The 17,802-nt window shown below is 39.5% G+C and overlaps 2 protein-coding genes across 9 annotated transcripts in view; both read right to left on the bottom strand.

The window, feature by feature from the left end:
- The window catches only part of LOC5521079, a 37,552-nt gene extending 31,436 nt beyond the window's left edge, over positions 1–6,116 (bottom strand). For 3 of the 8 annotated variants that reach the window (XR_007311914.1, XR_007311913.1, XM_048729020.1), the window contains exons 1-2: positions 5,929–6,116; positions 118–4,377 (exon numbers count right to left, since the gene is read on the bottom strand). Coding sequence is in view for 6 of the 8 variants with exons in the window: in XM_048729020.1 (XP_048584977.1) it covers positions 118–4,017 (3,900 nt within the window). In the remaining 2 variants the exon portion in view is untranslated. Of the gene's footprint in view, positions 1–117; positions 4,378–4,938; positions 5,050–5,928 lie in introns of all 8 variants that reach the window. The other 5 variants (XM_048729015.1, XM_048729019.1, XM_048729016.1 and 2 more) reach the window with 4 other exon arrangements.
- A 2,303-nt stretch (positions 6,117–8,419) lies between these two features.
- On the bottom strand, positions 8,420–17,425 carry LOC5499428 (uncharacterized WD repeat-containing protein alr2800). Its single transcript, XM_048729021.1, has 9 exons — positions 17,171–17,425; positions 16,603–16,744; positions 15,926–16,043; positions 15,726–15,856; positions 14,809–14,891; positions 11,307–11,421; positions 11,096–11,221; positions 10,469–10,630; positions 8,420–9,997 (listed from the first exon to the last, which is right to left on the bottom strand). The coding sequence occupies exons 1-9, from the start codon at positions 17,236–17,238 to the stop codon at positions 9,878–9,880; spliced, it is 1,065 nt and encodes a 354-aa protein (XP_048584978.1). The 5' UTR covers positions 17,239–17,425; the 3' UTR covers positions 8,420–9,877.
- Between the last annotated feature and the right edge of the window lie 377 nt (positions 17,426–17,802).

The raw sequence follows: 17,802 nt of genomic DNA, 5'->3' as shown, positions 1-17,802 counted from the left end.
TTGCTCACGTATATCATTCCCCTCTTCCTCTGACTCCCATCCCCCTTCCCAACCATCCCCCTATGCCCCCATCCTCTCTCCCCTCAAGCTCACTGCATTGTATACACGACTTCCTACCTCAGGTTTGATAGATGATTTCAGTGTAACCCTCTCAATGTACGCACGGCACCTCGTGAATTCCGGCATGGTATCCGGCACACGTGATATCCTAGCTTCTGCTTCACTGAACACTACCGACACCCTCGTGTAGATGAACGGCGTCTTCTTTGCCATCTTGTGGTGTATGAAGCGGCTAACGACCGTCTTTCGGGGCTGCTCAAGAAACATTGTCAAGCTGAGGCCGGAGGCACTACTTTTTTGTACTTCTGTCGCAATGGTGGAACTATCAGCTGTCATTAAATCCATAACAATTTTTGGATCCTTGACTTGACCTATCTGCATCGGCTCCCCTTTGTTGCCATTTCCTTCCATTTTATCGCTCCGCGATAAAATGTGACCTTTTTTCACGTGTACGGCATCAACCGCCTGAAGTGAATGAGTTATGCTTCTTGGAATGGGTTCCGCTACTTTAGCAAGAGACATCTTATCAGAACGTCCCAAATTACTTTCAATTTCTTGGAAAGACACGACATTCGAGTCATGAACCTCCCCTGTCACGTTATTATTGTTAATGTCAAGAGTTATAGATTCGCTTGGTGGAGAAAGGCGTCCCACGTTCTTTGAGGGTGGTGTAGAGATAGCTGCAAAGAGAGACGAAGCTTTGGCAACAGGTGATATGAGTCGAGTCGAGTTGAGATTAGAGTCGCTCATCGTACCTTCATTCTCAATTCCAGCCTCTACCTCTCTTTTGACAGCGCCTTGTCCACTTATAACACCGGTACTAAGACCGACTCGCGCCATAATGGCGGCGTACCGCTCACTAAGTGCTGCAAACCTCTGGTCTGTTGGGAGAGAACTTCTTGGGCTGGATAAACCGGTCTCAGGGAGAGTCTTTGGATTTTCTTTTAGACTGGTCTTTTGGGTAATAGTGGTTGAATTAGGGGTGACGTTATTTTTGTTCAGGGGTATTTGTTCGAGCTCTCCTAGCATGTCACTGAATACTTCAAGCTCGTCGTTCAATTCCTTATCTTTTACATTCAGACCTTTCAATGCTTGTTCTGTTTGTGGAGTGTTTTTTATAAGAATGGAGCCTTCTTCTGACTTTGTGTTTTCTTCGAGATCTTCCCTTTTCTCTATTTTGTCTCTTAGAGTTGGTAGCTGTTGAATATTTTGTCTTTCTGCTAACAAATTTGTTGACACGGAGAACGAAAAAGGCGAACGAGGCCTCATGATTGTAACTGATGGCTTTCGATCATTATTTAGTTGGTCTGTCTTCTGTCTGTTGTCTGGTGCTCTGGCATTTTTCGCTTTTTCCTTCCCACTTATGTTATGGACATATTTAGGTGTAAATAACTGCGCTTCATTGCTTTCTTTCTGTGATTTAGTCATTCCCACATTAGGCGAATATTTGTTGCGTTCCACTTCTTCTGAAGGGGGTACGCCAGATTTCGGTGATGTTGATGATTTTATATTTCCATTGGTTTCTGTTACTTTGTCGTCCCTCAGCACATCCCTGGACGATTCATATTTACTGCTCTTGTTTAATTCTTTTTGTGTATTTTTCAAACCTTCATTATCTCTTGACGACAATACTTCATTCTTTGAGTCCGGCCTAGCCTTTGCTGCTCGTCTACCAATATCAAGAGTCAGCCTACGTACAAGATTGACTGCACAGGTCTTTGCCGCCTTCTTTGTCTTATCTAGCTTACCTAAAGACGTCTCAACTCCAACGTCAGTTGTGTCAAGCTTTTCACTGTGTTTTCTTTGCTTTTGTGTGTTGAGAGAATGACTTCTTGTAAGGGGAGACTTGAAAGGTTGCTGTTTTGGCTTGGGTTCAATGCGCCTGGGGTTATTGCTGCGATTTGGTGTGTTGAAAGAATTACTCCTCGTCAGAGGAGCCTTCACCGGTTGCCGTTTTGTCTCGTGTTCCACCTTTTTGGGATCATTAACACGATTCTGTGTGTTTAGTGAATAATTGCTTGGAAGAGAGAGCTTTTCTGGCTGTGACTTAGTCCCCTGGTCATTGGTATAACTTGCTTTAGTCCCCTGGTGATTGTTGTTACTTGGTTTAGAAGTAGGAGTCGAGCCACCAATGGATGACCGTCTGGGCGAGGTTCCCAGTGACTCTTCTTTTGTCTTGACTCTATTAGTCATCTTGTTATCATCAGTAGTCTCTGTGTTGATTTTTAGATCTGCTTTATCCGATTCGCCATGAACAGCTGGGTGATGATTGGTTGCTATCTTTCTCCTATAACCCTCTGTGTGGCATAGAGGTATCTCCAAATTAATGTTTTCTTGGCATGGCTGGCTATCAAGTTCCATTTCCCTCGACCCATGAAGATCTAGCGACTGACTCAGTGACGTTTCAAGAGTTCCTGTCCATGGTTTTGTGGAGGCGATGGAGTTACGTCTCCTTAAGGTCGCTTTGACTTTCTTCTTCAAAGTGTCGACCAAACTTTGCTTTTGACTTGGCAGAACCGTCGACTTTACTTGATTAGCAGGCTTGTGTTCCTTTTGATCGAGCTGTGGTACATATTGGTTGTCACGTGACGTGTTTTCAAGTGTTGTGATTGGTGGAGCGGACTCCGGTCTTGGTGCGAGACTATTCAACACGTCCCCAAGAGACATACGCCGCTTAAGTATTCCCGGTGACGTGCAAATCGTCTTAAAGTACACTGAACTTTTCCCATTGACTTGAGCCAAAGACTTCTCGCGACAGTTGCTTTCAAAACTTGAAGTGCTTCCTTCGCTGTTGTATTGAAATTGTTCTAAGTTCACAAAACTTGATTTACGAGATGCAATGCTGCTCTTACGACTCCTCTCGACAATGGATGGTAAAGTGGACACGTAATAAGAATAAATGTCGCTCATACTCGAGCGACGACGCATAGAGCCGTGAGCTTTCTTCAAAAGCTCGGATAACTTCCTTGGGTCGAGATCATTGTCGGAACTAGAATTGGACATCCCGGTTGGTGTGCGTGCGTCCTTGCTAAGCTCATCATCGTCAGGCAACGATAGCGCATCATTGCCCGGCTCATCCCATTGGCTTTTACAATCATTGTTCGCTATGTTCACCCTGTTCGCGAGGTCTGGGTCATCGTTCTCGTTGATGTCGTTAGTCAACTCATAGTTACTAACGGCACTCTTGATACTGGCGGTTTCTGAGTCCGACTCACTTTCATCATTGTCTTCTTCTCCGCTGCTATTGGTTGAGGCAGCGATGACGTCCTTGTTAACGGGATCCGGGGCCGCCCCGCTTCTCCTCCCTCTGAACACCGATGGGGCGTTTTCCAACCGAATCTCTGGGGCCGCCTTGGTATCAACCTGAATAGGAAAATCACGACTATCATGCTTCGATTGTGCATTTTGATCAAGATCCATAGTTTGGCATTGGTCCTGTTCAGCATTAGAAAAAACTAGAGTCATAACGTCAGTTTCAGTTTGCCCATCTCTCATCCGCCCTAAAGGGTCACAAATATCACTTTGTTTATTGAGTATTGTCACTTTATCAGACTTAGTTTCTTTTCCTTCTATCTCCACAGGAGAAAGCTGATTTAGTGCAAAGTCCGCTTCAGCAGGGAGCTGATTCAGCGCTTGCCTGTTATCGGCAGTCTTGGATGTTGGCCTCACAACTTCAGTATTATCCTTACAGGTATCTTCAAAATCTTTTCCCGCAGTTTTTCTGATATCATTACCAAAGATTTCTCTACTTAGACTGAAAATTTCAAGTGAGCTACACCGCCTGAGCCGAGGCCTTGATTCCCATTTTGCCTGTTCGTCTTCATTGTCGTCTTCCTCCGTCTCGGGTATGGGTCGTAGAATATCAATATCTCTCAGGTCAGCTAGGGTGGCCCTCCTCTTTCGCCTTCGTGACTGCTTGGGTTTTACCTTCCTGGCTTTATCAGTATTAGTGGTCATGGTGATATTCGCAACACCCCCGTTTATTATTGGCCGCGAGGATGTTGCTTGTCCTTGACTTCTACCACATCTTGATGCAATGGTACTGCAACTCAATGCCAACACTTCCAAACACAACTTCCAGTGACTCTCACGGACTTTTCATACAGATTCCTCAGCAAGCACCGCAGAAAGGATTATGAAAGTAACTTTCTCTGCGCCATGTCAGATGTCCCTTTGGTGTGCTCACAGGCTTTTGGTACAGATTCCTACAATGACATTTTAAGTATCACTGAAAGGACTAGAGTAACTTTCCCTGCGGCATACGAGATTCCCTTGAGTGTAATCAGGCCGCGCCGTTTAGCGAGTATTATAAGGATGCTGGAATATAAAAGATAGATTACCTTGCAAGCTTTGGATAATAGGCTTCACTAATTAAAAGCATTTTTATTTTGCAAATCAGGGACTGTGCAAAACTATTCTGGTTGAGTCTGCTGGGTACAGATAGTTTGCCCATAAGTCTATAGACTTGATTATAAAACTTATCTAAGTTTTGATGTTCAAATCAATACCCATTTACTATTGTACAGATAGTGAGTGTATGCACATTATTAGCTAAACTGGTAGATGTCAGCCCGCGTTAGTTACTTTGCTCGGCATCACCAGTAAGTTTTATAAAATAGCATAAAGTGTTTTATATTTGTATAGCGCAAGTCAACATCGTGACATGACATGACCGAACGCTTCTTGTGTGCCTGACTTCTCGCCAGAACATACACGCTCTGCTCCACGGATTGTAGTTTACAATTTAAGTGAACTAATGTGTGAGCACGTTCACTGAAGAGGTTAACACGGAGCAACTTCCCCAGCCACCTTATCCGATAAGACGGGTGATTCACAATCCACAATAGAAAGAGATAAGCCTTAGCTCGGTTTTTATACCTGTAAAATTAACGCTGGACCTTCTTCTTGAGACGCCAGCTATCGCGGCTCTTGGTCTCAACTGGATCGTGGAAAGTCGTAGAAACGTTTCCCAGTTGAAGCAAGTCGTTTCTAGTAATTCACTTCATGTGTGAGTGATAGGTATCGGGTAAAAAAATATGCGTGTATTTGTGTTTTAGGATTTTCTTTGTGAAAAGGCCTACAGAATGAAGAAAAGCTTTTTTCAAATAATTAGTAGTGGCGCTGTCTACGTAATGTGTTTTCGTTGTTACTACCATGACAATACAATCGAAGCAGAAAATGGAAAAACGTAACAAAGCATCGATAAATTACTGGTTGAACCGTACAAGTGAATACATCCTTCGCGATCTGTGCTTTAGGTCCGTAAATCATTAGGGTTTTTATCATAAGGATGAAGGCCCTTTCTTGTTAAACAATCATGTTGTCTGTTTATTAGACAACATTGGACATTAGCGAAAGTGATATACTAAGGCGAGGAGATTCCTATTTTAGATTTATTAACAGATATCAAATTTATTAAATTAACTAAAAATGTTTTAGAAAAAATCAAGCTCCGGTAGTTTTAGAGAACAATCTTTCGTTTGATAAGCTCGCTGGGATTGGAGTGTCACGTATTGTTAACACACTTGTAAACTTTTAAAATCAAGCGTTGTTGTTTTTCCTTTTTAAAATAAGACTTAATAGACGGTAAGAAGTTCACAGCCTGAAGCAAATTATTACAGTTATCTTAAAGCATTAGCTTTTAGTTGCCATGTTCGCACACGCGTTAATATCAAACAGACATTGGACATTAATTGATAGCGCAAGAAGCAACAGGAAACAAAGGTTAGACTCATCAAAAATTACAAGAAGAACGAATGATGGTGAAACAAGTTTCGTCGAAAAAAACAAGGTTGTTGCCCACAGGAAAAGAGTCCCTCGCCTTATCTCCGAACACAACACCATCACATTGTAAAACAATATTCGTACCTTGCATAGATTGGTCCTCCCCGACTGGAATTCCAGGAAGACAGAACTTTTCCCATACAGCACCACCTATCCAAACTAATCACAGATAAATTCCAGCAGAACTGACGCGAATAACAGCGTTTTGTTCAGTCGATTACTGCTGATAATTTGCCGTGATAGAGACAGCAATATCACTTACAATACCAGTAGCAGCGAACTGCATGACAATGACCTTAGGGAATTGGAACTCCATTCAAGAAGAGGACAAAAGAACGCGTCACACTATTGTGCCCTTCGTGATCATGTATTCTTCGCAAAGAAAGCTATCGGCAAAGTCCTTAACGAGCACCAATCTAACACTTGATCAAAATCGTTAAAAGTCAATGAGTTTTATTCTGTCTTGGTGATTTGGTCGTACGATGAAGTACGTCTTCGTAGAACGACGTACACCCAAATAATGCCCCACAGCCTTTTTTTAGATAAATTTTACAAGATTGTTGATACTATCAATAAGGAATCTAAGCTCTCCGTTTTCATGGGAGACACTAATCTGGACCTCTTTAAGGCAGAGTCTCATCTGCCAACTGGGGACTTCATAAACACTCTTTCAGAATTTTATTTTCAGCCGCATATTTTACAACCAGCCAGAATTACCAGCCACTCTGCAACATTGATTGACAATATATTTTTCAATTCGCTGGAATTCGCAACATACAGTGGAAACATTCTATATGATCTAACTGATCATCTTCCAAATTTTCTATGTATTGATGCAATACATATTCATGCTGCTGGGAGGAACATTTTCAAGAGAGATTACTCAGGGCTCAATTCTGAATCTTTAATTTCAGATTTCCAGAGAGTAGACTGGTCCTCCCAATTTAATGAATTACAGAATATTAATGACATATTTTCCAGCTTTCTTAGAAAATCCAATGAGATCATTGATTGTCATGTACCACTTAGAAAGGTGTCAAGAAAGGAAATTAAGTTTAAAATGAAACCCTGGATTTCATTAGGTCTTAAATCTTCAATAAATTATAAAAATCGATTATATAGGCAATTTATTAGGACAAGGGATCAGTGTATTTTTGCTAGGTATAGAGTTTACAGAAATAAGTTAAATAATTTAATGAATATAAGCAAAAAGACATATTATGAAAACTATTTCTCAGGTAATTTATCTAATGTTAAAAACTTATGGAAAGGTATTAGGGAAATTGTAACACTCAATCCAAAGGCCTCCTCGGTACCGTAAAAAATAATTACTTCTAAAAATAAGGTTTTGATAGACAGTAATGATATTTTTTCTCTAATGTGGGAAGGAAAATTAATCTAGCTATTCCAAAAGTAAATTCATCGTTTTTAGACTACCTTCCCACTCCAATCAGTAACAGCTTCTATCTCAATCTTACAACTAGAGAAGAAATACAAGACATTATTTTAAATTTGAAATCAGGAAAGGCTTGTGGTCAATCCAGTATCCCAATATCATTGCTCAAGGTACTGTATGCTGTTATTTCTAGGCCCCTGGAGATATTATACAATGCCTCCTTTGCCTTGGGAAGAGTCCCTGAGTCATTCAAAATAGCACGTGTCATACCAATTCATATGTTAGGTTCACACCAAACACTATCAAATTATAGGCCGATATCACTTTTATCCATTTTTAACCTAATTCTAGAAAGACTTATGTATAATAGACTTGTGACATATCTTACGAAGTTCAGCATATTACATGATAACCAGTTTGGGTTCCGTGCCAACCATTCAGCTGGGCATGCTCTTATCCTGATAACTGACAAAATACAAAAGGCAATTGAAGACGGCCAGTTCTCATGTGGAATCTTTCTCGACCTTAGCAAGGCTTTTGACACGGTTGATCATGACATTTTATTAGCTAAACTTTACTCATATGGCATTCGTGGAATTGCATATGACTGGTTTGTTTCTTACTTGTCAAACAGGAAACAGTTTGTTTCCATAGGGAATTCCTCATCCTTGCTAGCTTCTGTCACTTGTGGTGTACCACAGGGGTCTGTACTTGGTCCACTTCTTTTCCTTCTGTATATAAATGACTTTCATAATTGCTCCAACCTATTCGATTTTCATGTTTGCAGATGACGCAAATCTGTTTCTTACTGACCCAAAACTCGAACATTTAGAAAGCATTGTAAATTCTGAATTAACCAAAGTCCATATATGGCTTTGTTCAAATAAACTTTCACTGAACATTGACAAAACTAATTTTGTCATATTTCATCCTACTCAAAAGAAGTTACAAAATAAGGTAATTAAACAAAAAGATAGTATCAAATATCTTGGAGTTATAATAGATTCTCACCTTAACTGGAAGGAACATGTTAACCAAACTTGTAAGAAAATCTCCAGGGGGGTAGGGATAATAGCAAAGCTACGTCATTATGTTACCTCCACAATTCTTACTCAATTATACTACGCCCTCATTTACCCATTTTTGACCTTTGGTGCTATAATATGGGGAAACACTTACCAAACCACAACAATGCCTTTATTTAGACTACAAAAAAGAGCAATCCGTCTTATCACTTTTTCCTCGTTTACTGAGCATACCTCTCCACCATTTAAAAAATTACAAATCCTTAAATTCCAAGATATTTTATCATATCTCAACTGTCAATTCATGTTCAAATTTTACTCAAAATTATTACCTACTCCATTTAATAATTTCTTCACACCCATCAGCTCAAGGCACACGTATGAAACCAGGCTAACCTCGAGCTCATCCTTCTGTCTTCCATCAGTTCGTACAAACTATGGCAAGTTCAATATTCGCTTCTAAGGAGTTATAACATGGAATAAAATTGACTACTCAGCTAAGCAGCTACCCTTTAACCGATTAAAAAAACTATAAAAAGAAATTTCATAACCTCTTACTAGATCTGAGACGTTTTTGCCATGTATATTTTCATGTATGTATAATTTTCGGGTTGTATGTTCCGTTCATATCTAAGTTTATTCATACATTCTTTTCCTTTTCTTTTCGTGTTTGCTTGTCTATTTTTTGCTGTTTTTTGTACTTGTGCCTCGTCTGACGACAGAATCTCGTAAGTCATTTAATTTTGGCTGTCTAGCTAGATTAGCTTTTTAGTTATTTCTAGACAGCCAGTACCCGATTTGTATTAAAGTATTTAGTTTTGTATTGTAATTTCATCTTGTGGTACAAATAAAAATATATTGTATTGTATTGTATTGTATTGTATTGTATTGTATTGTAACTGGAATGGCTATTGGGGCATCGCGGAAGAATCATTCGCAAAGGTTCCTGCTGCACCGATACAATGCTAAAGCCGGTGGTTTGACTAATTAAAACCGTTATTTGAACTAAATATTGCCAGAAACTTGGTGAAGGAGAAAATTCTATTGAAGAGAATTATACATGATTAAATCAGGTTTGCACTCAACAAAGGGAGACATTTTAAAGGCAAACTCAGTGTAACCGGGGATTCCATACCACGATGGCTTGGTTTTTATTGTTGGTATTCTATTGTTTTTCATCTGGTCACAAAGACAAAAATGCGAATAAGATGAATTATAATTCGTGTGCAAAAGAGTTTAGCGAAATACAACATCACTTACATTTCTAAATTTAGTCTTTTGTAATTTAAACAAGCGAGAAAGCTCGCATTACTATAAAAATATTCTAAACAATTTAGATAAACTTATTTGATTTTGCCGCGATTTAGAATTTTCACCTACAAGGGACTGTAATCGAAAAATATATTAATAAGTATCTGTATTTTCAAACCTTTAATACCGGTGCGTACAATCGTTGTAAGATTAAAATAAACATTTTAAGTTGAAAGCTCAAACAAACCGCTGACCGCTGATACAAACTCCAATCTTTCAAAGCCTCGCTTCGGCACTAAAGTACCACAGGACACCAAATAACTGAAAACGGCCTATCAGTACAAGGAGCAGGGCACCTTGGTCATGCTAAAGAGACTAGCTTGACGTGCGTCCCTGTCCCGGCTAAAGCAAGGAGCTGGCCACCAGGGGATACGTCAAGGGCGTGGATCGGCTTGCCTTCGTCATCAATGGAAGCTACAACCTGAAAAACGTAAAACCATCATTAACTCTAATCACCGCTATCAACGACTGTACCATCAGTACTATTTTTGTAATCATTATAACTATCCGAAAAGAGATTTTGTTTACTTTTTACTGAAAATATCCCAATTAGAATGTACAAATCTAGACATCTTACTATACAAAAAAAATTTCAATCTTCAGCATTGGTCGATTAATCGATTGTTTAATCACAAAATATGTAGCAAAATATACCTGGGCTCTTAATAAAGAGTAGAAATTTAGCAGATATCCAGCTAAATACTTAACATCAATGAAATAGTAAAAGTAAACTTAGGCTGCTTTCATTGAGCACAAAACCGTGGTGAGACCTGTCGGACCAATCTTCATTATGTACTATGTCATATCGAAATATCATGAGAATATCTTCAGGCATACCTTATGTGGTTTCCTGGTTAGTATTTTGACATCATGAAGACATCTTCTGACATACCTTATGCGGTTTCCTGGTTAATATTTTGACATCCTTAGTGCCGCTGCCACCAGCGACAACAACTTGGCTATTTACAAATCTTCCGACATACAGGAACTCTCCATGCTCCCCGCATGGAAATGGGACATTTTCTATCAGCTCACCACTGCCATAATCCCATATCTACACACAACATATTCATGGTGTAAGACCGGAAAGAATTATAATAAAGAAAAGTTGTCCAGCTACTGTACAGTTTAAAAGTTTATAGAGGTGTAGAAAGGTGTTACACTCGGTCTTCTGTACCAGATCATGATGATCATATAAAATAAAATCATGCTTGTTATATACCAAACTGGTAAATCATTATAATATCTAAAAGGTAACAGCTCTTACTGCTGGAAGAAACACTTGATTGAAACATTGTTTTACACAATCCTAAAAACATAGTGGCTTTGCTGATGTTTTGGACATTCTCCTTTCACAGGAGCTTGACTGAACTTTTTATTTCAAGCTTTCCATTAGCAATTTATTTCCAGCTTTCCATAAGCAATTTATTTCCAGCTTTCCATAAAACTTGCGCAGTCAGATAAATATCTTTGAGCAGGCTACTGTTGTTAGGTAGGTTACCAGACAGCTATTGCCTACCTGCAGAGCTTTCTGGTGCAGCCACGATGCTGTCATCACCTCATCCTGACATATATCAATACCATCTCCACAGATGTATGGACCATGAATGCTGCGGATCACATGGTCAACTCGGACATCCCATATCTGAAGCAAGACACATTTCATTTAATAATTGTAAATAATGGTACTTTTGATGCCTTAAATAAAGGTACAAGTAAAAAATATTTACCTTAAGGCAGCGATCCCATCCTCCAGTTAAGAACACATTGTCGTCAAAAGGATGAAAGCGCAGACCAAATACCTTCTTTCCGTGCCCACCCTCAGGTACAATCATGCTGACATCTCTGAAACAAAACCAAAAAAATATTACAACGGAAAAAATATAACTTTAACTGAAATGAAAACATGCAATTGGAAACAAAAAAACTGCAACTCCAATACAACGAGGTAAGATGGGGGGTAGACAATTCCACTACCTAAGTACTGTACCCCTAGCATCAAACTCCAGTAACTTGTTTTTAATATTTATTTATCCTGAGATGAAGAATTGGTAAAGAGTTTTCATATGATATCAGAAAAAATCTCTAAATTTGACCATGGGCAAAGATATAAGCGTTTCAAAACAGCTCTTCCTTTTCACAAGTTGACCCCATAAAACGAGCCCACGCGCAATGAGTACAGCGGGTGCTTGCATCAAGCTAAAATGTGCAAGAAATTTTCTAATCGAGTAGCTTTTGATGAGTTATTTCACTTTGCAGAGAGAGTTAAGTTAAAAACGTTATTCCTACGCTTTCCTACGTTATTGCTACGCTTTTTTTTTTCAAGAAGAAGTGAAAATAACGCTTTACATTATTATTTTAATAAATAAACGCTTTTTAGGGGATGTCAGCAGTTAATACCTATTCAAACAACCCTCCATTGTAAAAGAAATGGACTAGAAAAGGAAAAGGAAAAAGAAAACAAAATAACAAAAAAAGTAAAACATGCTGGTAAGACTTGAACCGCGGATAGAGGGATTCTTATTCATGCACGCTACCCATTGGGCCAGGGAGGCAAAGAGCGAACTTCAACGAAAAAAAATAGGTATTTATCTGGTACTCGTTGTAATCAAAGCATCGGCTCGAAAATTCGATAAAAGACGGAACTCATTTAAAAGAGACCTTAGAATGATTCAATAAAATTACAATTTTAACACAGTATTAAGTTCTAAATAAGCTTTTTCTCGAATAACTATAAAAAAAACCTATCGACAATTTTTTTCTTTTATACAGATGATCATATTGAATAAGAAAAATTATGATATTGCTCTGGTAACAGGGTAAAACAAGGCCCTCAGGATTCCTGAATCAACGAGGAACGCCTGCCGCTTTATAAAAGTGGGGTCCCTTTTCGCTCGAGAGTGCGATATTATTTACATTTAAAGCTGACAAAACCCCACGAAAACCCGTCCTATGGCAATAAAACTTGGTATGGTTTGTTTTCAAGTCCTAAACTATTGATACGTTGAGAACAGGCGGTTTCATCGACAATCCGCTAATCGAGCATACTTTCAATAAGTCCTCATTAGCAAATAAGTGATTAACACAACTGACGAAGGTCTCTTCATTAAGAGTCCGAAACCGGTCTTGTGAACGCGAAAATGGCCGTCAACTTGTCATCTGATGACGAACTTTTGGCCAACATACTAGCCGAGATGAGCGAACCCTCTCACACGCTGATGAATTTAATAGTCTCGCTGATAAATTTAAAAGTCTCCGCAGAAACGGCCCCACTCCAACGACCCTACGGTCAAAGGAGAGCCAAGCGAAAAGAGACCTAAAACAAGGGAATACAAGACCCTGCGCAACAGGATCGCCTTCGTGCAATCCCGCAAAGCTAAAACCTCCCAGTCAGCTACTAAACTCCGCGAGTACATCGCAAAGTCGACCTGTCCGAGTGGCCTCCAGTACAGACCAAGGCCCCACATCAGGCAAGACAGAGCCTTCCAGGCCGCGATGACCGAGATCTGCCGCGAAGCAGAACAGAAAATTCTCAACCTAATGGTCAACCAACAGGAGAAAAACATTGCTGAGGACGATGCCACCTTGCGCTCCCTCGAAGCCAAAGTTCCCTCCACAGACCTAGACCTACACAAGAGAATCTTTGCTGCCTCGAAAAGATCGATCAAACGACCTCGAAGACCACAGCAGAAAATGCCAGTCCTAGCCACCGTGCAGGAAAAGTTTAACGAGCTTCAGACACTCCTAAGCAGCCTCAAATCATCTTGTAATAATTTTGAGTATTCAAATAAAACAAGAAATGAGCTGTACAAATGTGCTCTAAATGACTCAAAACACCTAGCACTCACCAAAAAGCGCTTAACCTACAGGTCGAGCAAACGTAGACGCAAATTATTAAAGAAAGACAAATTCCACCATGCTCGACATATAATAAATATGTCATCATAGGTTTTGTCACCTCATGAATCACGTCTACTAGCATAAGGGTTAAAATTTATCCCTACCCCTCCTATACCAGCTTCTAACAAAAGCTTGCAAAGACTTTGAAGTCTTCGCCCGCACAATGCGACTTCAATACAAATACGCTGATTCCAGATCCGAGCCACACCAGTTCTATGTTAAGTCTCAATGGCAACCGCCAACACAGCCCTCCGTGGCTCTTGAGACATTTAGAACTAACTAAATCGGAATTAGCTAATTTATCTTTCGAAGCGCAAAGTGATAATATCACTACAGGCGAAAGGAAAGCCCTAAATGATCTAAAAAATAACAGAGACATCATAAAAAAAGCTGACAAAGGAACCACTAGAGTCATTTGCGATACTTCTACCAAAATCAAAGAAGGCGCCGAACAACTTCTAGATGAGAAGTTTTATCAACCGCGGAGGATAAAATCGCGAGTTTCTTAAACTTTGCGAACAATTTACACCCGACTATTAAATTCACGCACGAGTTGTCACAGGAAACCATCACCTTTCTCGATACAGAAGTTTTTAAAGGCGAAAGATTCATGGACTCTAATATCCTTGATGTCCGTACACATTTTAAGCCAACTGAAACCTTCCAGTGCACGCATTTTTCCTCTTGTCACCCTCTTAGTAATAAGAAGGGTTTTGTCAAGGGAGAAGGCCTACGCCTGTTGAGAACAAACTCCGCACCCGCCTCCTTCAAAACCGAAATTCGCAACTTCACCGATCGCCTTCTAGAACGCGGTTTCCCGAGCGATTTTATAACAAAAACTCTGGCGAGTGTTAATTTTACAGACAAGCAAAATGCGCTTGAAAGCAAAAAGGCGTCTTATAAACTAATCTTGCCATTTGTCACGAGATTCAACCCGGCTATACCGAATCTTAAAAAGATTCTAACGAAACACTGGCACCTTATTACGGATCAGCCTTTTACGGCTAGAATCTTTAATCAACCTATAGTCTCGTACAGAAGGGAGAAATCACTCAAAGACTTTTTAGTCAGAGGTAGAATCCCTACAAATGACTAAGGTACCATAGCAGTTTTATTTTCAATTGTGGCGGGTGTGGCTGTTGGCAATATTACACAGCTGTATGTTGGTATAAACCCAGAAATTAAGAGTTTGATGCTACGGGCACTTTAATACAATATTAAAAATGGTATAGTAAAGAAAAAAGGGGGGGGGGGATTTGCAGAGAATGATTGGAGGAAGACTGAGTACACAGAAGGATACACCCACAGGGCAATTATTTTAAGAAGCTGTACCTGGCAGGCTCAGTTGCCTCAGATCCTGCAAAGGTCAACTTGACCTGCATGGTGTCACTGTCGTATACTCGCACCTTTCTGTCCTGAGTATGAATAATAAATGCAAGTTACAAACTGTGATAAACTATTCTTTTTATTTTCTCAACCAAATATGGCTCACTGTGAGAACTGATTTTAAAGGATTGCCTCATGGGTATAAAAAAGCCTCCTTCGCAGTCTTTAATCGTTAGAAACAGAGACTGAATCTTTAAGACTCTCGCAGGTTTCCTGTCGTCAACAAATTCCTTTGTTAAGGGGGGAGGGGACAATGCCAAAAGTGGAAAAAGAGGAAAGAGAGGCACTTGCCAAAACCAGAAGAGTGTGGGTCACATTTGATACCCCACCACCAAGATTTCAAGTTTTGCTCAGTTCAAGTTCTCGCCCTTTGCTTAAACAATGGCTGACAATCGATACAAACCACTTCGTTCCAAAATATCCATATTTAATACAGGAAGATGCAACAAGAGGTTAAAAAAAAAACTGCAATCGAAGAAGAGACATCACAATTACATGAATTAAGAAAATATTTGGAAGAGTTAAAAAGCAAAGCTCCCGATCATGGCGCAGAGTCTAGAAGCGATATTTCAAAATCAAAGTGGCATAAGACCGATCAAAAAGTATCACCAGGAAGCCTGAGCGCCTGTGTTTCTTTTCTGCTGCTTCTGGGCAAAGCGATGCCTGCGGAGGAGGCCAGGTATCAAATAAGTAAGCAAACAAGTATAAATAATAAAAATACAAAATCTGACTTTTAGCATTCCTATGGCTTTCAGCGATATGAATTTTGTCTTCATGATTCAATGTGGGTTGCAAGACTAGATTCAGTGTGCAGCCATATTTGAAATACAGAGGTATTTAAAGCCTCTTTAAAAATTTGTTACCTTTCCAGCTGTGGCAAAGATCTTGCCATCATGGGAAAAGTCCAAGGTGCTAATTTCATTGTGGGGCTCATCTACAGACTTCATATGGGACCAGTTATCCAGGTCCCAACAGGTTATGGTCCCATCAGATGCTATTAAAACAAAGGGTAAATATATGTTAATGTTATATCAATTTTAAAAATAATAGAACTAAGGCATACTTGTTGACATCAGCCTGTCATCCTTGAAGGGGAAGAATTTGACGGTAGTGACTGGAAGCCCATAGAGTGAGCCATGCTTTAGTGGCCTCCTCTTCTTCCCAGTATCACAAGAGTACACCTTAAACAAAAAGGCAAAAATAATGGAATCATAAAATCAAGAACCTTTTGGCTGCAATACCTTTACTATGTTTTTTTTTCTCCTAAGATAAAAATCATAGGTTTAGGATTAAAAAAAATATTGCAATTCAACTGCTATTGGTATTACTATGCCACCATCCAGTTTGGCTGTTCAAACCTCAAACATGCTTCTGATAGCCTGATCAAAATTAGTTTTGGGGTCAATTGCTTTGAGGTTGTCACATTTTCTTAAATTCACTTCTCACTAATAATATGTGCTTTCTTCCATGATGTCTTTAAGGAAAATATCATGATCATAATCTGCATGATTCAAATTATCCAATCTTTTAACAAAAAAATGGATAATGCTAGTATAAGGATAATGACTAAGATTTAACACTTTCTTGAACACACAGGTGTATGCATGATGTCAACAATTGAATTTGTGGAATAAATTTTGCAGATTTGAACTTTGAGGCCTTGTCCTGGGTAGCTGCATTATATGTAAACTGGGTATAACTCTGATCTGCTTCTGTGGTTGTCAGATTGGGTGAACATACCTGGACAGCACCATTACCACACCCTGCGGCAAGATACTGATCACGTGGCGAGAGGTGAACACTGAACACCCCCATGATATCGCCAAAGTCAAGATCCTTTATTGCTGTCACTTTGGGCACACTTAGGTCTCTTATGGGAGGGCTAAAATATAAAAAAAATTAATACAAAATCAAATAAAAACAAAGAACAAGGAATTTTAAGTATGAAAAAGGCAATCAAGCAAAACCTTTAATGTTTGATATGATTGAGGGAAATCATTATCGTCAAACACTGCTGCCCATAAAGCTTCTGGGTATCTATTAGAACTAGAAACTACGGAACTAATGAATGTGCTTCTTGTTGAACCAATTCTCAAGCAGCCACTTTTCTACCTTGGTGTCGAGTTTGCAAAATTCCGTGAAAAAAAAAATAATAAACAAAGATGCACTATCACTTACCGTGACAATTTATCACAAGAGTAACACACATGTAAAGCACACGATACAGCAAAATAAATAGCATTACAAGCTAGGAAACTCTATTATATTATCGAAATGTAGCATAACTTTTTGGAGGAGGAATTCTGACCTTTCGTCGCTCTCTATATCTTTTCCCGCTTGCAAAGCGTCTTCAAGACGCTTTCTCCCAGCCGACATTTTGATCTAAGACCACCAACAATACAACATAAAAAAGTAACCAGAGAGACCACAAACTAGCTATTCAAATTAAAATGATTGATAATGGTTTATCTAGCGCTGCAAGTCGCATTTTCGGCTCAATTTTTTGTTGTGGTGTGGAGTTTGATTTCGCGCTACGAAACCAGAGCATAGTAGTGCCAGTCCTAATCAGACAAAGGCTACCCAAACTAATAATGGGGCTAGTGAACGGGATCGAATCGACCAATTACCGGGGTATAAAATTCTATGAATAAAATTTCAATAAAGTCAGAAAAGAGATCTGCTATAAATTTCTGGAAAACGGCAAACGTGTTTTTTGTTAAGAAATTGCTCATCTCTTAGTGTAAGGATCGCTGACCACACCCATGTGGTCGACATGTTCTCCTGTGGTCGACCATTACTTACTTCCTCCAACGAACTCTGTTCTTGGCAGTTCTCTTGAGATCTTCCCACGTTGCTCCGATTCTAAGATGTTCTTCTGTTATAGTTCTTTTTTATGATTTCCTCGGTCGACCTCTTACCATTATCCGAACCATTATCCCC

This window comes from Nematostella vectensis, chromosome 6 (assembly GCF_932526225.1).
Source record: "Nematostella vectensis chromosome 6, jaNemVect1.1, whole genome shotgun sequence".
In the NCBI taxonomy this organism is placed as follows: Eukaryota; Metazoa; Cnidaria; class Anthozoa; order Actiniaria; family Edwardsiidae; genus Nematostella; species Nematostella vectensis.
The sequence above is the reverse complement of the archived record's forward strand: the minus strand, read 5'-3'. Positions and strand labels throughout refer to the sequence as shown.

Coding starts and splice junctions, on each gene's coding strand:
- LOC5499428 (XM_048729021.1), bottom strand. CDS start 17,238: ATGTCGGCTGGGAGAAAGCGTCTTGAAGACGCTTTGCAAGCGGGAAAA. Junction 16,745..17,170: donor GATATAGAGAGCGACGAAAG/GTCAGAATTCCT, acceptor TTTATATTTTAG/CCCTCCCATAAGAGACCTAA. Junction 11,222..11,306: donor GATGGGATCGCTGCCTTAAG/GTAAATATTTTT, acceptor GTCTTGCTTCAG/ATATGGGATGTCCGAGTTGA.